Raw genomic sequence first — 26,998 nt, forward strand, 5'->3', positions numbered from 1 at the left:
TTCATAATAATGATTTGTGTAGGGCTGGATCCTAATATTCGAATATTCGCTTCGATTTTCAATTTTGGGATTTCAATATTCGTTTTTTTGCAAAAACGTGCATGCAGGCTAATATTTACTTTGGTGTTTTGTCGGTATTAAGCCGCTAGCTGCTGGCTAATTTATGCAGAGCTATCATGTCATCCATCTCAGCCAAGAATGGAGAAATGTTAAGTTAGTTTGTAGAGGTCTGTACGCTCATACTGTAGCAGCCTGGTGTCGTTTTCAGGCGATTTAATAAAGGTAAATATAGTACGGCTGTGCATAATGCCAATACAGTGAGGCACCGGCTGGCTCAGCATTCATTCACGAACACTGCGTCGGTCATCACTCGTCAGACAGTCCGGCAAAAACGAGGGTATTTCCGTTTATTTTGAATGCCTGCAGCAAAAAGGTTAAGACCGATTCAACCTTTGGAGAAAAGCAACCCGACGTCACCCTGCAGTGGACAATCATGTGACCCGAGATCAGAGTCGTCAGTCCATACCGCGGCGTGAGAGTCCCGGTGGCGTTATTGTAAACAGGAAACATCATTGCCTCTATGGCTGCAACAAAAAAGTTTGAAACACTATGAAGGTAAAAAAACGAAACACAAGCACTGAACTGCCGGAGTTTGTGTAACAACAAGTTACACAAACGTCCCCCCAGCCGTTGCCATCAAAGCTTCCAATATTCACTGTTAAGTACTGAAGCTTCGAAGCTCAAAAAATGGCATTCGGTACAGCCCTAGATGTTTGTACTTGCATAGTCTCGCTTTGCCAGACCTTCCTCCACAGTGCTGCCGAGGAGGGTCTGGCTAGTCCACACAGCATTCCGGAATGGGAGAAAAACATGCTCTGGTTTATTGACATTTCTTTAAACCAATCACAATCGTCTTGGGCGGCGCTAGGCGCCGGACAGAGCCACGGTGCCTCTGCTAAATAGTCTCAGGAAGGAACTTGTTTTGGTGGAACATGTGTACGTTCAAAAGTAGTTTAAGTCGTGCAACAGAAAACTCCGATTGGACAGATAGTCTAGCTAGCTGTCTGGATTTACCCTGCAGAGATCTGAGGAGCAGTTAACCATAGTCCTCACAAATCCACCGGAGGTTAGAACGCCAACACAAAGAAAGAGGAAGGTAAAGGACATCCGGCGGAATTTCTGGCGGCACCGCAGCAATCCCGGAAGTGGAACATCGTGGATATAGACTACTTTCATAATTGTAAGAATAAGTTGTGCTACTTGCTGCTGCAGGTGTGATTGACTCAGTTTTCCTTTTCCTGCAGGTCCGGATGAGGTTTGAGCTGAAGTCCCCAGTTAAGACCATCGAGGACTTCATTAAGCGCTTCACCCCAAGCCGACTGACCTCAGGCTCCAACAGTAGCAGCTCCTCCAGCCTCATCACAAACCGCTCCTCTAACAGGGGCTGCTCCAGCCTGCTGTCCTCCCCCTCTGCAGAGAGCACGCTCACCAAACTGGACGAGGAGCAGCCTCCCCGAGGCCTGGAGCACTCCTTTGGCCCCGTCCCACCCTGCTACAACGGGAAGGCGTGGAACCTGGAGGACGGAGAACTGCGCTACGAGGCGGAGTCGCCTGACGAGGCTGCGCTGGTCTACGCCGCCAGGGCCTACAAGTGCTCCCTCGTGGGACGCCTCCCTGACCAGGTGACCGTGGAACTGCCACACCTGGGGAAGTTGAGCTTTGAGCTGCTGCACACACTGGGCTTCGACTCCACCAGGAAACGCATGTCTGTGGTGGTCAGACACCCTCTGACGGATCAGATCACGGTCTACACTAAAGGAGCAGACTCTGCCATCATGGACCTCATCAAACCCCCCGACACAGGTAGGAAATACTGAGTATGTTTACATGCACACTATTATTACGAACATGACAATATTCCGAATTTGATTCAGGTCATGTAAACGGCATATTCCATTTGGATATTCCGAAAAAGGCCTTTTTCCGAATTTATTCATTTTTTCGATTAAAACGTGCGATATGCTGGTATTATTCGGGTGTTAGAAGCATTCTTTGGAAATATATACAGTTCATTCGGAATATGCGTCTCAAGGTTTTTACCGCAGTTTATGGCCAGTTTACAGCATGCTTACAGTCAGCACTGTGGTTGTTGTACACACACCAACCAGCCAACAGTTTGCAGGGCTGCGGTAGAGATGCATGGCCAAAAGAAAAGAAGGAGAAACAGTTACTTTTATACATTATGAAAGACTTGGATATCAACAGGTTTTTGGATATGCACAAACATCGCAACGGCGACCTCATCAAGAATGGGGTTAAAGGAATGAAAAAGGGACGCTGTGTTCGCATTGGTCGAACAAGTCCACCATCAGGTGGAAAAAAATCCCTTTTTGTACGGCTGCATGTAAACGGGAATATCAGTGGAATATTCACTTTCATTTGCCATGTAAACAGCTTAGTCGGAATATTGTCTTTTATTGGAATAAAGGCAAACCTAGAATAATATGTGCATGTAAACATAGTCACTCATTCATACACTTGCTTTAGCCTTTCTCAGATTCAGGTGTCCAGGTAGGATCATATCATAACATGAGGATGAATTTGTTGGTGGTGCACTCTTCTCTTGATCGATGATGACACTGGTGTCAGCATGGTCTTATGATGTGGTTTGGAGCGGTGTGCTGCCGGTGCTCTATCCTGTCTGCAGACTTTTCCACTAGAATTGATAGCATCGTTGTTGTGAACCCGTGATCGGCTACAAATCATTTGATGTAATCTTAACATGGCACATGAGCCTACTTGACATGTCAGCAAATTGAGAATATTTTCTTTTTTCCTCTGTGATCTTAAAACCTTGTTCCGCACTCTTCAAGTTTTTTTAACACCCTGATGGCAATGTGCCAAACCAGGTTGTTACGATTCCAGGCACACAAAGAGCTACACAGGCACTTTTGACTAATGCTTTGTACCCAGTCACCAGACATCTGTCCAGGGGTGCTTAGCTGGGACTGTTTCAAACCACAGACTGAAGGCTTGACAAAACACACAGCTTGCAGTGCTGCAAATTATTATTTTATTATTCAAAGAAATTGTATTTGCAATAACAGAAACAAGAGAAATGCAGCAAATACTCACATCTGAAAAGCTGGAAGCACTCCCTTATTTCTCGCTCGTCTCTTTACTCTCTCTCTCTCTCTCTCTCTCTCTCTCTCTCTCTCTCTCTCTCTCTCTCTCTCTCTCTCTCTCTCTCTCTCTCTCTCTCTGTGTGTGAAATGAAGCTGCCTTCAAGTTCGGTCGGAAACATCGAAATCAATAAACGATCTGACAGAAAACAGTAATTGTGAAATATAAAGTCTACTTGTGCTTTGTTGGGGGTTTTAAGAACACGAGGACGTGACACAAACGGGCCGTTTTAATAACACTTCCCCCGCCGCACAACCCTGCGGCAAATCGCTGGATCGCTTTTTTTTGGTCTGAATGCCCCGTTACAAAGTGGCACTTAGAGTTTAAGGGTGCTTTCACACCTAATCTGTTTTGTTCACTTTAATGAACTCTGATGTGTTTGGTTTGTTTTATGCTGGTGTGAAAGCTTTCAATTGAGCTCTGATAAACAACCAGTCTGAGACAAACTGAAAAGGGGGGCCAGTCTCGGTCTGGTTGTGATTTGTGGTAGTATATGTGTGATTTTAGTATTAATTCAAGAGCTAACCACTATTAAATCTATCTGCTCCATCATGAAGTGTTAGGAATGTAATCTCCATATCTGTTTAAGCGATGTATAGGCTGTATTTATGAAAGTTGATTTGGTTAGTAACCATGGTAACAAATCTATGTGCATCAAGTGTAGAATTTGTTCCTGATACGTCAGAAAGTGAAAAGCAATTGAAACATTTCCTTTAAGCATTTCCCAATAAAAAGTAAGCAAAACGAGTAAAACGTAGTGACTATACAGTAACTATCCCCCCCGTTATATTACGCTACAAAATGCCTCCTTTTTGTCATGTTCCCGTAAAAAATATATTCCTGTCTATGTCCCGTTCCTGATATACGAGGTCCAGCTCCACACCGCTCATAATCATAATCATTTCTTCATGAGCTCTTTGTGACTCCAGAGAAGACAAATAAACCCGTATAAGACAGTGAAGTGCTACATGATCAACAATCACATCTACAATCACAGAATGGGGGTCCTGATGATGCGCTGATGATACAGGATGACAGTCGCCAAAACTGTCCAATCAGTGAGTTACCTGTTAGTAGAGCATCGAATATTCGAAGCTTCGGAGAGAGGGGGCTGAACATATTATTATCTCTAATAAAGGCAGGAATCTCTATGTGTCTGTCTGTTTGTTTGCATTTTGATTATTTTGAGAACCTTTCATCCAAACGACTTCACAAGGGAGTGCAGTGTCGTATTTGGTGCAATATAGATAGACAGGCCAGACGCGTTCAGAATTAATAAACTTTTAATAAACTACAGAACAGCGTGAGCAGGAAGCGGCGCGCCTCACGCGAGCAGGACTTATATGCCCCGAGAACGAAGACTTCACTAATGATATAAAACACACACACACACACACACACACACACACACACACTTCTGTCCATGCAAACTGCGCTGTTCTGCTCTAGCCAGAGAATACTCCCGTTGCAGGAACACTTTATTAGTCCAAGAAGAAGCAAATATATTTATTAAGTATAACGAGGTTGGGTTGTCCATCCTATTAAAATGGCTAGGCTATATAAGAAAATTTTAAGAGTATTATATTTCGAACATATTCAAGCGCGAATGAGAACCGTTTGGAGGGGGATGCCAGGTTGTGCAAAAAAAAAAACAAAAAATTTTTTTTTTCAAATTTTCAAATCGAATACCAACCCACCGAACGAATATTCGAATATTCGGGTCCAGCCCTACCTATTAGACTGTATACATCATGTTTAAAGCTCTTGGTTCTTTCTAATAAGTCAGAGTGAACATGAACCGGACCAAAAATGAAAGGTCCCGTATCATTTTTTTCCTTGGTCAGGACCAAAGAAACTGAACTACTGGCGTGGAAACACCCTTAAAGACATGGGGCAGGGAGGGTCTAACATAAGATGCTATTGAGTTGCATTGTGGCAAGTGTAGGATCATAAGTTTGGATATTTGACCCATGCTAGGGACTCTCCTCATCAATTCAACCATTCTATTTTTATTTTTTTTTATCTGTCTCTCTGAAGTCCCCCAATTTAATGGAAGTGCAATACTAAATCACTGGAGTACACCTTTAAGAATCTGAATTTGTCTTTTCTTTCCACGCTGGCCATGATTTAATACAATCTGGATTTCTTTTCAGGATGTGGTAGTGGGTGCTAAAGCCCATATTCCACATATTTATATTTTGCTGGGCTGAATCATCCTGTGCAGCAGCAACTTGTCTTGACTTCCTTTCAGTAAAAGCATGCTGTCGTGTGTGGGTAATTTCACGTCTGCTTAGTGGCTCCCTCCTGTTCATTAGAGGCAGGCAGTTCATCTCAACGCGGCAGCTCAGCTTTGCTGAATGTAGACTTGTTAACTGCAGCACATCAATGGAGGAAAGCACTCCCATCCTGTTCTGGCATGTTTTCCAGCTGACATGCAGTCCTATTTACAATATGATTCATTGTATTGATTTTCAATTCTGAGGACCAAGCTAGTCCCTTTGCATTGAGGTTGCGGACTGTGCTGATGGTTCATCATTTTTAATGCCCTCTATAGAGCAATATGTGAGCTTGCATGGTGCTCCATTTTCAGAAGTTTTTCACTTACTTAAAATTCACAGAGCGGTGCTGCTCACTAGAGGAGAAGACTCCATCGGGACAGATGTCCTACATACCCCCCCCCCCTCCTCCACCATGTGACCCAGTTCAGCAACTTTAATGTCCGACAGGGTGTGTCTTCACACAGACAACTCACTACTTTGTTTTACTATTGAGTGGAAGCAGCCAATGCAAGTGCAGTATGAGTTGGGCCTCGTCATAACACAGACCTCCATAAAGGCTCCATTCAGGCGCTGAGGGAGTTGTTCAGTGTCACACTTTTTTTTTTTTTATAACCTGTCCTGCCCCGCAGCCTGGTATACAGTATAGGGAGCTGAATACCTTGTTGTGCCAAACAGATTTTACTTTAACAAGAGAGTTTTAATATACTCCTTTGTCTGTTTTTATGTATTTATTTATTTTATGATTTGTCACCGGACTGGCCAGGGGGACAGAAATGGGCATGGGGGGGGGGGGGGACAAACACCACACAAACACCACACAAACAGACACCACAGAGAAGGGACCATACCTGCATGAGAACAGGAATGGGGGGTGGGGACAACAGAAAACAACAGAGGAAGACAACAATTGCACAAAGCAACGAAACCTGCTAGAGAACTGGGAGGGGGACTTGGGGCGGAGACAGACAGACAGACAGACAACAATATGACAGAGAGACAGCCAGCCGAACAACAGCAATAAACAGCTGATATAAGAAAACAACTGTTCAGTGTCACTCTATTAACAGTGCACATGGTGGTGCTGGAGGTAGACTGTAGACCCGTGGAGTGTGTGTCATGATGCAAGTCCAGTCTCACTGCTGCTGCAGGATTCCTGTTTAATAGCAAATTCCACCTCAAAACAGAAGTTACATTTCAACGTTATTTATTCTAACTTTCCATTTTCACTGATAGAAAACATTCCACTGTTAGTCAGGGTTCAACAATAAGGGTTGCCCAATGGCCCGGGCCCATTTAGGCAAGTGGTTAAAAAAAAGTTTTCAAAATCATTTTTTTTGATCGTCATCGTTTCATAAATTCCGTTATCGTTCTTTATTGCTTTACAATGTTTTGCAAGTCCGAGTGCGTGGCAGATACAAGTGGATCGTTTTCAAAGGAAGGTCTTCATTCTGAAAACAAATGCTGGAGTGGCATGATAAAAGCAAGCAGCATCTCACGTGCATGGCATCTCAGAGGGCTGCCGACAACTCCTCCTCCATTGCCTTGCTGGTTCTTTTACATAAATTGATCGCTGAGGCAAGTCAGGTCAAATATAACCATTTAGTTGAGTCGATAACTATTTGCATAAGGGCCAGTAAAAATTCACTTTTTTTGTCACTTGCTTGACCGGGAAAGAAAAACCAAAATCTAAACGTTGAAAAATGTATTTAGGCTGTGATGACAAAATCTATTTTGTTATTATTACAATCAAAGCTGCTATAATCAATATTTATATTGAGTAACAGTGGATCAAATGACTCTAATGTGGATTGAGTCTGTCATAGTTACAAACCCACAGATCACCCCCCCCCCACTCAAGTTTTCCGACTTGCAACTTTGCTGTTTCTGGTTTACTCTCACCACACTCTGCTATGCGTACACTACTGCCCATCACCAAATGGCAATAGCAACTAGCAGGTGGACATTTAGCAGCTCAATAGCCATATATTCCCCCAGTAGACGGTGGGGAACAAAACGGAGCTAAAAAGTAAATATTGGACTTGCGTTCATCAGGTGTCCAGAAACACGACTTCAAATGAATGCTAATGTTGCTCTGTAACTGCTGGCTATGTAAATAGGCAACGTCTGCTAACATGTTAGCCATATCAACATATGGTGATAATATTTCAGTCTTGTGTTTATAGCTTGTTTCCGCTACACGTGACCCAAAAACCATCAGTTATTGCCGATTCAAAGGTGCTCTTGGAGTTCTTATTCTCTGTTTATATTTAGTGTTACTCACTATGACTCATTGCATGTGTCCATGAGGTCTAACAAACTGAGTGCATTTCTTTCCTCAGAACATTTCCAATGGCCATTTGAGACCTACATTGTTTAAATCCATGTAAACCTACCTGCAGTCTTGCTCTTCACTGCATTTGTTGGCACATTAGTGTGTTTCTTTACAGCTGTTGACCAGTGGAGTAATGTGAAAGGTTGGCTGTAATGTGTACTACATCACCCGAGTGGACGCAAACAGGGAGCTGCACATAGAAACATTGCTTTTTAGTGTTAATAGTGGTTAAAAAAAACTCCTCAGGGAACCTTTATATACAGGACTCAAGTCCTATTTTAGGTGGATTTTTTCATTTTAGTAGGAGTAGGAAAAATAAACTTTGTGTGAAGTTCCACCTGCATCCTAGCAGCTATTTGTCAACAGGGAAAACTCCTGTTTCCTTGGAAATACATTTTTCTTCACAACCAAAAGGGAAAGTTTCTGTCACAAACAACAAGAATATTAGTGAATAAGATGAAACTGCCAAATTACTTCTATATGAGACAACCATCAGTCTGCCTTAGTGTTGAATTGATCTTTTATAATGGTAACGAAAATCATCATGCCTTTTTTGTGTTTGAATTCCAAATGCCTTTTTCCGAATTTAGCATTTTCCAATTAAGACATTTTTTCTGGTATTATTCATGTTTTAGAGGAATTCTTTGGACATGTATACAGCGCATTCAGAATATGCATCTCAATCTGGGTTTTTACCGCAGTTTACAGCCTCTTGCCTGTTTACGGCTTATGGTCAGCTCTGTGCGTTGCTATGGTTGCTGTACATAAACCAACCAGCCAACAGTTTGCAAGGCTGCAGACCCGATAAGAAGGAGAAACACAGCTACTTTTAAACATTAGCAAAGACTTGGATATCAACAGGTTTTTGGATATGTGCACACATCGCTACGCCGACCTTTTCAAGAAGCTGGTTGAAGGAATGAAAGAGGGACGCTGTGTTCACACACTCCAACAAGTCCTCCACCGCTGGGAAACTTTGAAAAAATCCTGTTTTGCACGGCTACATGTAAAGGTGAATATCAGTGGAATATTCACTTTTATTAGCCATGTAAACAGCTTAGTCGGAATATCATCTTTTTCAGAATAAGGGCAAAAAACGGAATATTATGTGCATGTAATCGTAGTCAGTAAAGCTAGTTTTGCATGGCGCTGCATGTGTAGCAGTGTGTGCCTGCCAAGCTGTTGTGTTATTAGTGAGAGGCTGGCGATCAGAGTGTTGGCTGGTGCGTCTGTGTCAGCAGACTGATAAAGCCAGTCTGTTTGTGCGCTGTCCCTCTGCCAGAAAGATTCTGGGGATGCTGCACCAGAGACACACTTGAGCAAGATTCTATTACAAAACATGATATTTCAAAGCATCTAAACAACATGCAATATTAAAGTCATTTAGACAGTTAATTGAAATAGATCAATTATGTTTGTAAAATGAGAATCTTTTTATTACATTTAGCTCACTATAGTCCAGACGCAGCTTGATGAGTAATAGGAATAAATAATAATAAAGCATACATGGTTAATTTAGGTGTGAAGACAGATGGCTTCCATGTGCCTCTTAGAAGAAGCCTTTGGCAGTCTGGAACCACTTGTGCAAATTCCCTAAAAATCTTCATTCTTGTGTCCTTTGCTATTTTTTAAGGAAGCTCCAAAGGGAAACGCCAGATAAAGATTGTCAGCCGGACCCAAAACTACCTGAACCTGTATGCTGCAGATGGCCTTCGCACACTGTGCATTGCAAAAAAGGTAACGGGGATCCATAAGCCTCCTTAAGGGGTAACTTTGTTTTTGTTTTTTTCAACCAATGTTTTTGTGTCTAAGTGACTGATGGGAACAACAATCTTTGACATTGGTTCAGTATTAAGCCAGATCGCTGCAGTCGGCAGCGGAGAAACAAGCTGTAATGTAAGTTAAAGGGCCATTGCGCACCTTCAATGTACGTCCACTAAAGTGCTTGTTTTGCCGCTAACAGGCTCAGATTATTATTCTAAGTGTCTGACAACATTATGGAAAGGATTTCTAAAGAGGTCGACCGTTCTGTTAAAGAGTAAAATCCTTTTTTTAAACATAAAAACATCCGCAAAATTGCTATTGCTAAAGCCACCAGACTCCATGTAAATAAACAGTAATTTTAGCATCGTAAAATACACTTCATTCAGAGTCGACACAGACACAAAATAAAAAGCCGTTTTGGGTCGTCTTTCCACTTTTCCAACAATCACAACTCTAGTTGTGGTTGAAATAAACACAAAGTTTTTCGATTTACATGTGAAAATATGTTGGCTCTATACATGCTAAAAGTATTGTTTATTTAAATGGAGTCTGGTGGATTTCGCGATTTGGCAGCTGCTGGTCACAGCGTTCTCACTTAATACTGGACCAATTTAAAAGATTATTGTTCCCATCAGTCACTTAACACAAAAACATAGGAAAATGGGGTCCAGGTTGAAAAAAAATTAAGTTACCCTTAAAGAAGCTGAACAAATGCCCTCTATCATTAAACTGCTTTAATAGTTGGAGATGGTGTTTCTCAGTGTCTTCTTGGCAGGTTGGGTTTGTAGCCAGACGATTACATGGACCAGCTCTTCCAAAGTGACATTCTTCGTGACTCAGTTGCAATCTGTGCTACTTTCCGAGGCTGTTAATTTATGCTCTCACAAGCCGTACTCATTATATCCCTGCTTGTGCAAAGCCTGTTACCAAAGCGATGTGATAAAACACCTTCTCAAGGTCTCGCATGCTCCTGCGATTCCTCCTCTGCAACGTAGGAGAAGAAGCTGCTGTACTGTTAAATTTCCCCCAATACTTTAACAAAAGTGTGTGTGTGTGTGTGTGTGTGTCAGATTCTGAGCAAGGAGCAATATGCCTGCTGGCTGCAGCATCACCTGCAGGCTGAGACCGCCATCCAGGGAAGAGAGGAGCTGCTCTTTGACTCTGCCCTGCGACTGGAGACAAACCTCCAGCTTCTGGGTAGTTGTTTGATTTATTTATTTAAGGCCACCAATAAAAAACTACATCCACGCACTCATAGCTGGGATTATACCTGAATACTCTTCTTTTTTTTTTTTTTTTTTTAAAGGTCCCATATTGTAAAAAGTGAGATGTCTTTTTTCATTATAAAGCAGGTCAAGGCACTATATAAATACTGTGAAAGTCTCAAAACACTCAATCCACAGAGAAATGCACAGAGCCTGTATTCAGAAACTGTGCCTTTAAACAAGCTGCCTGGACTTCTGTACGGTTGTGATGTCACAACTACACTATATATAGGTAGAAAGTGCTGTTACACTGGTGTTACAGTCATTCCCCGGCTGCAATGAGAGCGCAAATGTGGAAGACCTGGAAACGCTGACCAATCAGAGCAGACTGGGCTTTTTCGGGAAGGGGGCTTAAAGAGACAGAGGGTGAATACAGGTATATTCAGACGGACAGCATGAGAAAAATAGTGTCTTGTGTCTAGTGTTTTTTTTAACATTAAAGAATTTAAACATGTTCTATTAGAAACCCGAAATACAAGTAGGAACCTGAAAATGAGCATAATATGGGACCTCTAACTTGCATGCAATATTACTTTTGGCTCACTGCTGTTGGGTGGATGTTGGAGGATGTGTCACAGTCATGCTTATCACCCACAGGAGCGACGGGCATTGAGGACCGGCTGCAGGACGGTGTGCCTGAAACCATAGCTTCTCTGCGGATGGCCGGCCTGCAGATATGGGTGCTGACGGGCGACAAACAAGAGACGGCCGTCAACATTGCGTACGCCTGCAAGCTGCTGGACCCTGAGGAGGAGATCCTGACACTGAATGCTGATTCTCAGGTGAGAGGCAGAAGCAAGTGGTTCACTGAAATTTTTTTTTAAAAAAAGCCTCTTGGGTTGGATACTAAAATGTAGTTAATGATTAATAAAAAGATTGATGCATGCTACTGTTTCCCCCCACATTGTGTAATTGTATTTTTTAAATAATTCAACATTTTGGTTGCTTATTTGCTTTCTTGCAGAGAGTTTGATGAGAAGATCAATACCACTCTCATGTTTATACAGTAAATATGAAGCTACAGCTTCCGGTAGCATAAAGACTGGAAACAGACGCAGCTAGCCTGGCTCTGTTTAAAGAAATATTAAAAAATCATATTTACTGTACAGACATGGAAGCGGTATCAATCTTCTCATCTAACTTTCGGCAAGAGAGTGTGACCATGCATATTTCCCAAAATGTCAAACTATTCTTTTAACATTATATTATCGTTCTCTTGACTGAAAACACTACCTTTTATTAAAGAAGGTCATTTGAGGACCAACGATGTTTAGTTCTGTGCTGCTGAAGCATCTGTTTGCCAGATGTGAAGCAGGTCAGGCAGTTTGATATTAAGCAACTTAGTGACCTGATCCTGAACTCAACCCGCTCTGCGCCTGTCTCTGAACCAGGAGGCATGTGCGTTGCTGCTGGAGGAGAGTTTACACTACATCCAGGCCAAATTCCTCTGCAGCTCCACAGACCAAGCTGCCAAGGCCTTCCACAGTAACTTTGCACCCTTTGAGATCTATCCGTCCTCATCTCCATCCTCATCCTCCCACACCACTCCCTTCACGGTGCTCCGGCTGGGCCTGGTCATTGATGGGCGGACCTTGGCCTATGCCCTGGATAAGAGTTTGGAGGATAAGTTTCTGGCTGTGGCACGGAGCTGCCGCTCAGTGCTTTGCTGCCGCTCCACGCCGCTGCAGAAGAGCATGGTGGTCAAACTGGTGCGGAACAAGCTGAAAGTCATGACTCTAGCCATAGGTAGGAAAAAGTTCATCCACTTTAACACATATTTGTATTTTTTGATCCAGATGCTTTAGATGATGCTTTAGATGAGCTTTGATTGTGAGTGGAAAATGAACCTCAAGTTCACGGTTAAGCTACATTCAGACCAAAAAAAGCGATCCTGCGATTTGCCGCAGGGTTGAGCGGCGGTGGGACTGTCACTTAACAAACGGCCCGTTTGTGTGATGTCTTGTTCTGTTATTTAACCCCCCAATGTAGCACAAGTAAACTTTATATTTCACAATTACTGTTTTCCGCCGGATCGTTTATAGATCTCACTGTTTCTGACCGCACTTGAAGGCAGCGTTATTTCACAGGAGAGAGAGAGAAAGAAAAGAGACGAGCGAGACTTAGCGAGTGCTGTGTTGATGCAGGAAACGTTCACTGTTACACAAACTCCTGGGCAGTTCAGAGCTTGTGTTTAGTTTTTTACCCTCGTAGTGTTTTAAAACTTTTATTGTGGCAGTGATAGTTAGTGATGTTTCCCATTTACTGTACGGGATTCTCACACAGCCTCTACATGATTGGCGATGGCAGCATGACGTGGGGTTGCGGTTCTCCAAAAGTTGAGTCGTCAACTTTTCGCCGAAGGCCCACTGCGTTTTTGTTATTGTTCTTCCTGCTGCAACCCCCCGCCGCAGCCTAAATGCACTACCCCCATTCAAAATGGAAAGACCTGCGTTTTTGATGGACTGTCCGACACAGGCAGTGTGAATGAGGCCTTAGACCCGTGCAACTGATATGCATGTTTTGCTCTCCCTGGTTTCACATTTGTCAAATAAACTGTCCTGGAAATGAATTGTTCCATTTTAATGGAAATGAAATGATTTCTGGTCCTGTTCTGAAGAGAAACAGACTTTTTGTCATGCTTGCATGGGTTTTTTGGTGTCAGACACAAAGGAACAACTAGGGGCTAAAATGATCTACATTTAGAGTAAAGCATTCCTTAGCATTAAATAGATCAAACTATAAGCTGTAGTTTTGAACTTTTAGGCTATCACAAGGTTGTAAGTTCCAGTAGCGTCCAGACAGATCAAAACACGCCTGGCACACAGCTGCTGACAGGTGGAAATATCAAACCAAATATATTTAGTACTAGTAGAATAATTGAATTAAATATATGTTGCTACACTGGCATACCCATGTTACGTGTGACATAGATAGAATAGGCAAAATCAGTAAATATATGCCTTATTTAGGGCTGGGCAATATATTGATATTATATCAACATCGGTATATGAGGCCAGATTTATCAAAACTGTCATTGTGTGAATATCTTGTGAAAGCACCATTAGTCAACCCTACAATATCGCCGCAATATATATATTGAGGTATTTGGCCAACAATATCGTGATATTTGATTTTTTTCCATATTGCCCAGCTCTAGCTGTAATTAATAGTTTTCATGTTACTATGTTGACTAAATAATTAATTTAATATAAACCAACTACCAAATTGTTTCCACAGGAAGTGTCTACATGTTTTTCTTTTGTATTTTTTGCATGCATTCCCTGCCCTTAAGTAAAGGTGATAGCGAGCCGACAGAGGAGCCCTGCAGGCTGATGCTGCAGAGTTCTGCTCCCAGATGATTTCCCATGTGTGAGGAGTAACAGGGGACCAGCATTGGAATATAATCCGAAATTCACAAAACCTCTGATGTGTTATTGGGACTATAACAAGGGTTATAGTGAAATGTTGCGCTTTATTACCTGTTGGCAGCCACAATTAGTTTTTGTTTAGTTTAGTGGGTGGTAATGACAGAGCTGCAATCGCTGCCCTTTCACATTCCTCAGCCAGAGTTCTCCTACCGGTCACGAGGAACATTATGTACTCGCTTGTCTGGCCGTGTGTCCAAAACACAAATCTGAGCAGCTAATACTTTTACTGTCTGATTAAATGAACTCCCACAGTGGTTTACTGTTAAATGAACGTGCACTTGTACTTTTACACAGGCAAAAAATGATATCCGTAAAATAACTGAAAAACTTTTGGCAGCTCATTACCCAGACTTTGTCCCATAATAAAAAAACGGAAATCATGTGTAGCTACAGTTAAAATACAGAACATTTTCTGTTAAACCTATTATATAAAATTCTCCCATACAAAGGTGCTCAGTTAGTACACTTCCGAACACTTCTGAAAACTTCGAAAACCTCGGGAAAAGTGTCAAAAACATCGACAAAAAAGGCGACAAAAATGTGGCAAAAAGTGTCACAAAAGATCAGAAAGAAGTGACAACGTGGACTTCTTTAATCTCCCAAAACCTCAACCTCCGTGGCGGAAAAAAATTGTCGGAGCACAAATTATACAATTTTAACTGTAAAAAACAAAGCAACAAAAGCGCTGGAAAGAAAATGGACAAAAATGTTGGAAAAAGGCAAATAAAGCGGAGAATTAAAACTTAGACTTCTTTAATCTCCCAAAACCTCAACCTCAGTGGCCGACAAAAGTTGTCGGAGCACAAATTCAGCAATTCGAAATGTAAAAAAATAGAACTGTGAAACACGTTCTAGGACAATTTCTGTTAAAATATACGGACACAGATGTTTCTTAGAGTGTATAGCTTTTCCTGTTCGATGCAGTGACATGTATTCTGACATCATGTCCAATGTTATCATGAATATCAATGTGTCTAACTCACAGATGTACTGTAGTGAAGATCCTAGATGTTCTTGCTTTGGTGTCAATATGCGTTGAATTTGAAATGTTAGTAAGAAGTGCACACTCATCACACACACCTTCTGCACCCTTGCTGTGACCACTGAGTCAAAACAACGATATTTTAGGGCACCTTAGTAATTATGCCCTTTTGGCTTAATGAAGCTGTATTAATGGAGGTGACATGAGCATGTCAGTGTGACTTACGATTGTCTTTTCCCTGTTTCCCTTTTGTTTGTTCCTGCTGCACTCAGGAGGATCCAGTTTTTGCCAGCCAAGCAGTTTTCTGTCATTGCTATGTTAGCAGTAATGTGGAGGGGAAACACAGCTCCCTGCCCACTTTTATTTTACATCTCTGTGGGGACAGCAGGTGATAGTGAAGTTCTAATAGCTATCAGTACTCTAATCCTATCATTACAACACCACGTCTTACATAATGGAGCCTCCACCTACTGTAGTCTATATGTAAATGTTATTTTACTTCACGTATCATTTCAAAAAAAAAAAAAAAATCTTTTTAAAAGAAGGCAGTGGGGGATATTGTACTGTACCTGTATAGAAATGTGAATCCAAATTGACAATTTGAAATCCATCGTTGTTCAACACATTCTCACTTCTGTTGCGTCAAAAAGCAACGCTTGGTCAGGTGCCTTTGCCGTTTGTTATTGACGCAAAAAGTCCCCTTTAAGCGTCAGATTTAGACGCGCTTGGTTGGGACTCTTGTTGTCACTTATTGACGCTCTGGGTCGGGACTATTGGCGTCACCATTTGGCGCTCTCGGGATTCGCATCTAACCCTTTGGCGTCATATTTAGACGTGCTTGGTCGGGACGTACGTTTCAGTGAACGCGGGACAAGAACAGGACACAAACCCCGAACTCTGGGGTGAAAGTCCTGTTTGTTTGACCTATCCACCCCCCCAACCAACCTCCCTACACGGATTTTAGGTCTTTCATACTACTCGCTACCGTTGTCTCTCTTAATCTGTCATGTTACAGCGCCGCGGTCACTCTGCTGCTCTGCCCGCTGCGTTCCGTACAGATGCTGAAGGGTGATTTTTGCGTTGGTATCCAACGCTGAGAGCCACTGACCAAGCATCCGTATTTTACGAGTTGGGAGTGAGAACGGGTACACTGCTGCAGTACCAGTGTGTTTGGATGCATTTTGTCACACTGGAACAGTATTTTTCCAGCTGCTGTTCAAGCGCTCATCACCAGCTTCCTCTCATATTGAGCCAGAGCTGCCACTCCAGTCATGCTACGCTATCGTGTCAACAAAACCCTCTCTGCCCACCAACACTTCATCTCCCACTCTACCACCTGTGCTGACAAAAAAAACTAAAAACTATCCGCAGCCCTCAAAGTGGAGCTAAACCAAAAACACTGCTCGGCAGCCACCACAGCAGGCCTGGCTCTGCCTAACCACAGGGACAATTGAGCTGGTCAAGGGCACCGGGCTACACAAACTGTGCTACTGACAGTGTGAAAGCGTGACGTTCCTCCCACATAAACTGTATAACAATACAGCTCTGTTTTGCCATCGCCATGTTCAATAAAGTTCCTTCTGCTTCCAGGCTGCTGTCAAACTGATGCCCTGCCGATCTCCTGATTACAGATTATGTACTCATGTATCTTGAGGCTATGAAGTCATTCTCTCCCTCACTACATTATTCTCAGGTGACGGGGCCAATGATGTCAGCATGATCCAGGTAGCGGACGTGGGCGTGGGCATCTCGGGACAGGAGGGCATGCAGGTGAGGAGAAATCTGAGCGGGGCCTTATGGGAATGGGAGGGACGGATGAACAGGGTGACACCGAGAAGGCGGGGAGGGGATGAGGCTGTGGGGGTCATTTGAGGACGATCGTAAATTTAAAAAAACAAAAACAAATGCAGTGTGAAAGATCCTGAGTGGTTGAGCAGAATGAGAGGAGCTAAGGGATAGAAGATAAGGGAAGACACTTGCATTCTGTAGCATAGGTAATGGCTTTTCATTACTCTTAAGTGTGTGTTTAAGCCCACATCCATACACATCCTCTAAATAGGATTGCCTGTGTGTTGCTGAGTCAGGAAGATCGTCCTGTGTCCCGCAGTCAAGCAGTACACTTTATGGGTGCTTTAGTCTCGACTCCATCCACACCAGCTTCTCTCCCTGCTCTGAGGTCGGGGCCAATGCCACAGCCGAGGCAGTCGACAACAGCATGGTTCGAAAAGAAAAAGCTCCCCCTGCTCATTTCCCTTCAAGGGCCCTGTTCCAGAAAGGTGACGCTGCATAGCAATGATGGAGATTCCCAATTAACTTCCGAGGGAGGCTTCAGAGGCGCGCTGCTGCGTAGCACATCTGTTAAAGTCTCAGTATCCTGTCCTTACCTGAGCCGCTAGATTAATCATTGTTAATCAAATGTGCTCTTAATGAGACAGCGGTTGCTCCTTGGGGTGCGATAGCGTGCTGAGGCACACATTTCTGCGATCAGGCTACCACACACTGCATTATGATTAACACACCATTTCTTCTATCAGGAGCGCACTCCCCATGTAGTCGTTACAGGACCGTAATTAGAGCGCAGCAGAAACTAAATTGCCGCACAACAGGGCATCTGCTGTTATTTTTCTTGTTGATTGCTAATGTTGACGGTTAAGACGTGTCATAAAGGGTTAGCGGTGCTGTTTTAAAATGTAAGTTATAAACCTGGCTTGACTACAGGGAGGGTTTTGGTTTGGATGTTGATGGATGAGACTGACAGCCCACAGCTCCTGTTACGATGAATACCAAAAGGTGGACAACTTGTTTAAGGGTTATTGCTTTGGAACGTTTATACACACTAAAGATTCATTGAAAAAAGGCATTTCCACTAGTTATTTCCTAATAACTACACAAGTCACGTGTGTGTGTGTGTGTGTGTGTGTGTGTGTGTGTGTGTGTGTGTGTTTTGCAGGCGGTGATGGCGAGTGACTTCGCTCTCCCGCGTTTCCGCTATCTCCAGAAGCTCCTGCTGGTCCACGGACACTGGTGCTACTCCCGCCTGGCTAACATGATTCTCTATTTCTTCTACAAGAATGCTGTAAGCCACTTTTACTTCTGTATAGGCCTGTAACAATTGTTAAATAATTGTCTAATCGCAATATTGTTTAAGTAATTGCTGTTTCTTTGTTGAACCGCAATTAATTGCTAACATTAGCTTAGGTCTTAAGGGGTATGGCTGTTGATGGTTTTGTTCATTTTTGAAAAATGAATACATAAATACATATTTAAAAAACTATAAGGGCTTTTCCGCCCTTAATTTGACAGGACAGCTAGGTGAGAAAGCGCCTGCTCTACCCACTGAGCCAACTCAGCCACACATATTTTTAAATTTGACTGAAAGAGACAATTATATTGTTAACTAAACTAAAACTAAAAACTAAAATTTAGAATTGTTACAGCTCTACTTCTGTATATACTCATCTCACAGCATCTGTACATATACAGATGTTAACAGGCAGTTAAATGTGTGATTTAGATCAGTTGATAAATAAAAAAGGAAATGATTTTCCCAAAGTGGTGTGTTTCCTCTTCTGTCTCTTCATGTGAATTCATTCCTGTAATCTTTTGTTCCCACAGATGTTTGTAGCGCTCATCTTCTGGTATCAGTTCTACTGCGGTTTTTCAGGTTCAGCCATGATTGACCAGTGGTACCTTATCTTCTTCAACCTGATGTTCTCCGCCTTCCCACAACTCATCACTGGCACTCTGGACAAAGACGTGTCAGCAGAGACTCTCCAACAACTACCTCAGCTTTATGTGAACGGCCAAAACTCCGAGGTCCGGTCAAGTTGCGTATTTGTCCCTTTTTGTCTCTTCTCTTGGTGGGAAAGGATCTGTGTTTAAAGAAGCTGGTGGAGAAAGTATTTTTGCAGCTCGTCCAGTATCTTTCCTTTATAGAAACTACATATTGAGATCTTATTGACTGGCATTGCATTACATTCATCACATTACAGAAAATCTAATATGTGTATTAAAATGGTTATTATCATAGCTTCCTCCATAATCTTTTTTAGTTTACAATTTTGGAAATATTATGATACAATGTAACATTTCAGTTTTACATGTAGTAGGGTGTTTACACTGAGACACTCTGTCCAAACCCTATACAAACCAAACCTATACTACATTATTTACAAAAGATGAATCTAATTTGGCAAAAATGTTTGTATTTTCCTTTTTTTCCTCGAAGATTTTGACAAATTGTTGTTTGAGTGAAACTCAACTTACTTGGTTTCCTTCAGCGCTTTCAGCCACATCTCGTGGTCCTTCTCTGCAGATGGATTTTGCTCAGTTGTCTTGTTTATTGGATTTCTGGAAGTTTTTAATAAATGAGGTATGCTTGGAGGAAAAGCATCTAAACAACAAGAAAAAACTTTAATTGGACATAAAATGATCTGACATTTTGACTATGCTGGCGGTTGGTCCAGACTGGTCCAGTCTGAAATATCTCAACCACAGACGTAGTTATTTAGAAGAGGTAGATTTGTCCCCCTCAAAAAATATGATTGGTTTTGGGAGATTAATTCCACGTTGTCACTTTTCATTAAAGTTTGTTGCTTTTTACGACATTTTTGTAGTTTTTCCCGACGTTTTTGATGCTTTTTTTTAGCCATTTTTCGACACTTTTTTAAAACGTTTTTGTTGCTTTTTGCCACTTTTTTGTGACGTTTTTATCAACATTTTACTAACTGAGCAGCTTTGTACGAGAGACTTTTATAAAGGCCGAACAGAAAATGTTCTGTATTTTACTGTAGCTACACCAAAACTTCTGTAATGACCTTCCAGAACCTTTTCTGTTATTTTACAGATTTAATTCTTAGAGTGTAGGAAAATTAAGTGTTTGACGTTCAAATTTTTCTGTGGGAGGATCTCCAGAGCCCCCGGTTATAATGTGCAAGTAAAGCTCATTTCAAAATGTCAAAGTTTTTAGAGCTGCAGGGATTCATTGATTAAACGATTAGTTAAGTACTCAATTGTTAAATGAATCGCCGACAGAGTCTAATTCCAGCTTCTTAAATGTGAATAATTCCTAGTTTCTTCACTCTTCTGTTACAGTAAACTTAGTCTCGCTTTGCCAGACCTTCCTCCACAGCGCCGCAGAGGAATGTCTGGTTAGTCCACACAGCATTCTGGGATGGGAGATAAACCTGCTCTGGTTTATTGGCATTTCTTTAAACCAGTCACAATCATCATGGCCGGTGCTAAGCACCGCACAGAGCCGCTGCAAAATAGCCGCTGCAAAATAGCCGCTGCAAAATAGCCTCGGGAACAAACTTGTTTTGGTGGAACATGTATGTTCAAAAGTTTTTAAAAAACGGACATCGGCGATAAGACATGCATCCGGTGGCATTTCCTGCATCACTGGAGCTACCCAGAAGTCGAACGTCGTGGATATAGACTATAAACTGAATATCTTTGAGTTGTGGATAAAACAAGACATTTGAGGACGTCATCTTAGGCTTTGGGAAACACTGATCCACATTTTCTTTATAGGCCAAACAACTAATCGACTAATCAAGAAAATAACCAATTAATAGACAATTCAAATAATCATTATAAAATAATCGTTAGTTGAAGCCCTAAAAGTTTTTGGTGTCTATGTTGAATGGAATAGAGAGAACCTGTAACATAGCAGACTTACTCTGTCTTTACCTCAGATATGTTAGTAATCACTAGTGTTTACTATATACAGTCACTCAGCTTTATCTTTATGATTCATGACAATATTTTAATACCACCTTAATGTCCTTCACATTGATGAGTTTCACGGCAGTAAATCTCTGCTTCTGTCTCACAGGAATATAAGCCATACATGTTCTGGATGAACATGATCGATGCCTTCTACCAAAGTCTGGTCTGCTTCTTCATTCCTTACTTTGTGAGTCTGGTTTTATTTTCCATCCGCTCGTCTTCACTCAGTAATTCCTTGCTGCTCTTACTTACTTCCGTTCTCCTCGCCCCGTCTCCTTCTCTTTTTCCTCCCAGGCCTACGCTGACTCTGACGTGGATCTGTTTACATGGGGAACGCCCATCACCACCCTCGCTTTATTCACCATTCTGGTGCACTTGGGCATTGAGACCAAAACCTGGGTAAGGAACCTGATTTTAGACTCATTGATGGCAATACTCAAGATTTCAAAGTGCCTCCTCTCTCTCAGTTAGGGCTGAATGATTTCGATTTGAAAGTGGTTCATTGTTCAGCCCTACTCTCAGTGCTGCTTTTTCTCACTCAAATCAGCATCTTGCTTTGTGAGGGAGCACAGGCTGACAGCCACATGGATATTTAACTCCAGCTGATTAGATTGAACCAGAAAGCTCTGCAGCATCAGAGCCTATATATCAGCTTGACAGCGTGTCTGCCTCCATCCAGGCCCTCTGCAAACTATCTCCACCACATTGCAGCACGCCACCACAGAGCTCCACAATACCTGTTTATTTACATTTTTTTTTCCCACATTCCCCCAGCGGCCTTGGTTTTATTCTCAGGTATTCCACCCCCCCCAATTGGTTCTCGTAAAACGGCCCAGCAGTCTTGCCATTTAACATTTATGACCCTGCATTGAATCAGTCTTTTCCATTATGCTGAGGCTGTAAATTTAGCCTGACTGTTTTGTACATGAAAAATGTCCTTTTTCACTAAGTAACTTCCTGGTCGTCATGCAGAGAAGTATTCACAGCGAGCAGCATCGACCGAAGGTCAACATTTCCAAATGCTCAGCTGGCAGTTACTTGATTCTCTTGCTGCTAAAGAAACCTAATGCATGCATGATCAGTAAACGGCTGTGAAAGTCAATTAAAGGTATTTGAAATGACAGCAGGCAGCGCTCTTTCTCTTCCCCCCGATACAGTAGCTGTGGGTCTGTAATTAATTATGTGCTTCAGTGTGTGCTTGTGTATGTGTCAGGAGGGACAATACACCAGTGGACCATTTTATAGAATTCACCTTGTCAGATGTCTACCAGCCAGTCAACTCAGGAGGGCCTCAGGGTGACACCAGGGCAGTTAATCCCCATAACTGCCGAAACTCATTAAAGCGCACAAGAGCACATAACTGCATATACAATATTAAGGCTGTGTCTCATTCCGCATACTTCCGTCAGTACACTGCTAATGTGCACTGACCACTTACTGCTGTAGTGCCCACTTTTGATGGTTAGTATTGTTCCAAAAGGAACACTTAATGTTAAAACACTTGCCGGAAATGATGAGCGGGATGAACGTGACGAACGCAACACATGTGAACACGATTTTCCAGCCTGCTTTCCTGTATGCAAATGAGTAGCAGTCGCTCGGCTCGCCGCCTCTCAAAATCTGACGAAAATATTTTAAACTGATATTTGTCGATCTGAAATGAAGACAGATTCAGCAACTGTATGGCCTATTTCTCTCTTAAAATGTTTTTAGAAACAGGTTTCGGTGAACTATTTTCGTAAAATACAAGATCGTATTCCGAACGAGCCGCCATTACAGTCGGTTTGAAATTCTCGAGCAGCCAGACCCACGTGAAGCGTTTGTCCAATCAGCTGCCAGTCAAGGATTCCCTTCCGCTCTGTAGTCAAGATGGCGCCCGTTTAGTGCGCGTAGTGTCCATCGTTCCACACTGAACTTTTTGACCGTTTTAAGGGGTCATCCTGGTACTTTCAACGCACACTGACTTTTTGCGTTATCTCCACTATATACTTAAAACTAAGTGTTTGAAGTGGGCAAGTAAGCGGTTTGAGACACAGCATAAGTGTGCAGGCTTCTCATGTTCATATCTTTGAATTGCATTCATTGGTTTTATTTACCTGCTTAAAGGAAAAGTCCGGTTCCATTTAACCTTTTCATTTGTTAGGTTTGGCCATCAGAGTCCAACATGGTAAGGAACATACATGGTCAGACAATCAGACAGGAAGCAAACATGTTTAACTGACAATTAATACATTATTGTCTAATTGTCCATTTTTTTGTTTTACATACTCGCTGTTTCTTTGTTTAACTGCAAATAGTTGCTTACATTAGCTTAGCTAAGGTCTTGAGGTCATGACTGGTAATTGTTGATTTTGTTTAGATTTGTCAAATTGTAATTTATAGCTGATTATTGGTGGACTATTGTATTGTATATTTTTATTTCAATTGTTAGTTGTAGGCACTTGACCCTATTCACGTTCATAGCAATAAAAATGGGGGCATACAGTTAGAAAAAATGTTTTATGATAAACAGGCGTGGTTTACTGCATAATAATAATACATTTTCTTTATATAGCGCTTTTCATGGTACTCAAAGACACTTTACAGTAAAACCAGCACATATAGCACATTAAAGACAGATAAGCAATCAAACAACACATAAAACAAGCATATTAGAAGCAGTTAAAAACAATAAAACCAGTAACATAAGTACACTGTGTTACTACATTATCTGGGTCACATGACAGTGATATAACCAAATGATGTATCCTGGAATTCATTCAAAAAAGTAATAAATATTTTTTAATTTGACTGAAAGAGACAATCATATTGTTAATCGCAATTATTTCTGTTTAATTATTTATTTAATTAATTATTACACAGCAAAATTGAACTTCAAGTAGCTAGATGTGTAAATAGGCAACTGTTTGCCATATCAACTTCATAAAGCGATATGTTGATTACAGCTTGCTCTGCTGCCCCCGAGTGGCCAAAAAAGAAAAAAATGAACGCAGCTTCAAAATGATGTTTTATTAGTCTGTTGTACTGTGAACATCGATGGCATTTTAAAGACTGGTTCAGATTTGGCCAACAGTAGTTTTTGTAGTTGTGTGCAAACAGGCTTTGTTTAGTAATAAGTGATTATTACCGACATTTGGCTGCACTCACTTTGAGTTTCATTTCTTAATAAGTGGTTTTGATAGTATGGCTACATGGGAGTTTGTTTACAACCTGTGTGATAAACTGACTTTTCCTGTTTCTGCTCTGTTGGACTGATTCTAGCAACGGTTAAGAACATTATCGTATCGTAACCTATAGTATGGCCGACACTAGGAAAATAAGACCCAGATTACTAAAAAGAAAATTCCTGCATAGTTCGCTAGTGTTGGTGTTCAATCGTAGCATGATATCAGAACACTTTACAGCCAAATTTAACAAAGCTAATGCACTACATGGTTTTAAAATATACAGCTTATCAGCAATGATGTTGGAGAAATAGTCAACAAAAATCATAAAATATCATCCCCTTGTTAATAATTATGAATCCTCATGGGATACAGTACATTGGCTAGACACTGGGTGGACTTAACTTGTTATCAGTCGTGTTGCCTTGTTGAAGTCGCCATGGTCTGTTGTAATTATTTTAGAAAGCTAAATTAATTTTTCACACAAAAAAAGTAAAAGAATTCACAATACTTTCCCTTGTCTCCTTCCCATGTAGACCTGGATGAACTGGCTGTCTATCGCCTTCAGTACAGCTTTATTCTTCACCGTGGCTCTGTGCTACAATGCCTCCTGTCCCACCTGCTACACCCCCTCTAACCCCTACTGGACCATGCAGAGGCTGCTGCAGGACCCCCTCTTCTACCTGCTCTGTGTCATCACGCCTGTAGCAGCGCTGCTGCCCAGGTACACCGTGGTTAATCTGTGTTTGACTGAATACAAGGGTGTAACTTTGGTTTGAGAAGTGGGGGGGGTCCTCCACCAGAAAAATATTTTCTATTTGAATCCCATTTCCTGCATTTTCTACATACGTAAGTTACGGTCATACAAAATCCAGAAAATAATAAAGTTGATCATAACGATAAATTCTTGTAGAAAGAACAGTAAACTGTGTATGAGAAAAATGTCTTACTTTCTTTATTGTTTAAAATAGATCACAGAGACTTATAAATAAAATAATATCAAACAAATTTAAAAGGGGGGGGCAAACTGGATTTTGAAAAGTGGGGGGGACATTTCCCCCCTGTCCCCAGTGGAAATTACACCCTAGACTGAATACACAAGCCCGTTTCTCAATAAGGTTGGGTACCAAAACAAAACGACCGGTATCTACCGGACCAAATAGCAATGCGGATTTCGGTGCCACTTAAATGCCTGCGCTTCTCTCTGATGCTCAACAGAAGCAGCGCTGTGCGGGACAGTAGTTAACAAGCAGGTAACGTTAGCCTACCGCTAGCTAGTAGCTGGATTAAACTGGTTAAAATGCTGACAGCTAAACGGTGTAAGGTGTGACTGTATCTTACTGTAGAGGATTCAACACTGGGATATTTAGCTGCAGCTGGCGGAAAAAACAACACAGATGGTGCGTTTACTTAAAACTAGTTAGCGTCGTGGTGCATTCAAAGTTATTGGAAAATACCCTTTTCCCATTCAGTGGTTGTTCTTGTCGTTTTAACAGCAATTTACTGGTGAAGTAAGTTATTGTTATAAGTTATTGTTTCAGTCAATCATTAAATGTTAACCCCCTTAGCAATAAACAAGCCTTAATCTTTTTTTTAAAGTATTGGTTCAGGTACCGTTTAGTAGTGGTGGCCAAATGAAGCTTCGTGAACCAGTGTCTTTATTTTCTGAGCCCACTAGATGGCGCTCTTGGTTTTAAGAGAAAGGCCTAAGGCGTTAGCCTGGCTCCGCCCTCCTACATACTTCCGCTCAATTTTCATTTTCCTTCAGTACTCCGTCTGGGTTTGCGGTATAGTCTTGTGTTTTCTCCGACCAAATATTTGGCGGTCCAATCAGTGAACAGAGGGAGTGGCTGAGAACGATGGCGTTGAGGTTCGGTAACCTTCGGTGAGTTCCGTAATGGCGGCGGAGAAAGATGCGAGAGAAGCCATTCGGTCCGTTGTGGCAATGCCTCTGAATATCCAGAAGTTAAAGCCCGAGCAAGAACAATCTTTGCTGAGTTGTGTTGGTGGCCATGATGTTGTGGCCCTCCTCCCCACGGGGTTCAGGAACAGTTTGATTTTCCAGCTCGCTCCGTTAGTGGTGAAGGAGTTGGCTAAGGCTTACGCTAGCGATGCTAAGCCAACGTCACGACCAAACGTTAGCGATTGGTTATGGCAGATCCAGTTGGCTGTGGGCAGATCCAATAGTTTTAAACTTCAACAGAGTACCCGCCTTCAAGGAAGTTAACACTTGTCAATGGAGAGTGGCCAGACTCTCTGGTACATTAGCCTGGTCCTACCAGACTCTGGTCCATTTCATTTGTCCAGAGTCTGGTAGGACCAGGCTAGAGTACCAGAGTCTGGTAGGACCAGGCTAGAGTACCAGAGTCTGGTAGGACCAGGCTAATGTACCAGAGTCTGGTAGGACCAGGCTAATGTACCAGAGTCTGGTAGGACCAGGCTAGAGTACCAGAGTCTGGTAGGACCAGGCTAATGTACCAGAGTCTGGTAGGACCAGGCTAATGTACCAGAGTCTGGTAGGACCAGGCTAATGTACCAGAGTCTGGTAGGACCAGGCTAGAGTACCAGAGTCTGGTAGGACCAGGCTAGAGTACCAGAGTCTGGTAGGACCAGGCTAATGTACCAGAGTCTGGTAGGACCAGGCTAGTGGACCAGAGTCTGGTAGGACCAGGCTAGTGGACCAGAGTCTGGTAGGACCAGGCTAGAGTACCAGAGTCTGGTAGGACCAGGCTAGAGTACCAGAGTCTGGTAGGACCAGGCTAGAGTACCAGAGTCTGGTAGGACCAGGCTAATGTACCAGAGTCTGGTAGGACCAGGCTAATGTACCAGAGTCTGGTAGGACCAGGCTAGAGTACCAGAGTCTGGTAGGAC

At 42.2% G+C, this 26,998-nt stretch overlaps 1 protein-coding gene across 2 annotated transcripts in view; it reads left to right on the plus strand.

Annotated features, from left to right (window-relative positions):
• Window positions 1–26,998, plus strand: part of atp10a (ATPase phospholipid transporting 10A) — a 44,285-nt gene that overhangs the window by 16,215 nt on the left and 1,072 nt on the right. The window contains exons 10-20 of one of the 2 annotated variants that reach the window (XM_031309447.2): window positions 1,305–1,863; window positions 9,428–9,531; window positions 10,629–10,755; window positions 11,421–11,605; window positions 12,215–12,569; window positions 16,927–17,003; window positions 18,184–18,309; window positions 18,849–19,049; window positions 21,070–21,150; window positions 21,258–21,362; window positions 24,664–24,851. In XM_031309447.2, the coding sequence (XP_031165307.1) occupies window positions 1,305–1,863; window positions 9,428–9,531; window positions 10,629–10,755; window positions 11,421–11,605; window positions 12,215–12,569; window positions 16,927–17,003; window positions 18,184–18,309; window positions 18,849–19,049; window positions 21,070–21,150; window positions 21,258–21,362; window positions 24,664–24,851 (2,108 nt within the window). Of the gene's footprint in view, window positions 1–1,304; window positions 1,864–9,427; window positions 9,532–10,628; window positions 10,756–11,420; window positions 11,606–12,214; window positions 12,570–16,926; window positions 17,004–18,183; window positions 18,310–18,848; window positions 19,060–21,069; window positions 21,151–21,257; window positions 21,363–24,663; window positions 24,852–26,998 lie in introns of those variants that run through there. The other variant, XM_031309448.2, reaches the window with a different exon arrangement.

The sequence above is a fragment of the Sander lucioperca genome, chromosome 11, assembly GCF_008315115.2.
Source record: "Sander lucioperca isolate FBNREF2018 chromosome 11, SLUC_FBN_1.2, whole genome shotgun sequence".
Taxonomy (NCBI): Eukaryota; Metazoa; Chordata; class Actinopteri; order Perciformes; family Percidae; genus Sander; species Sander lucioperca.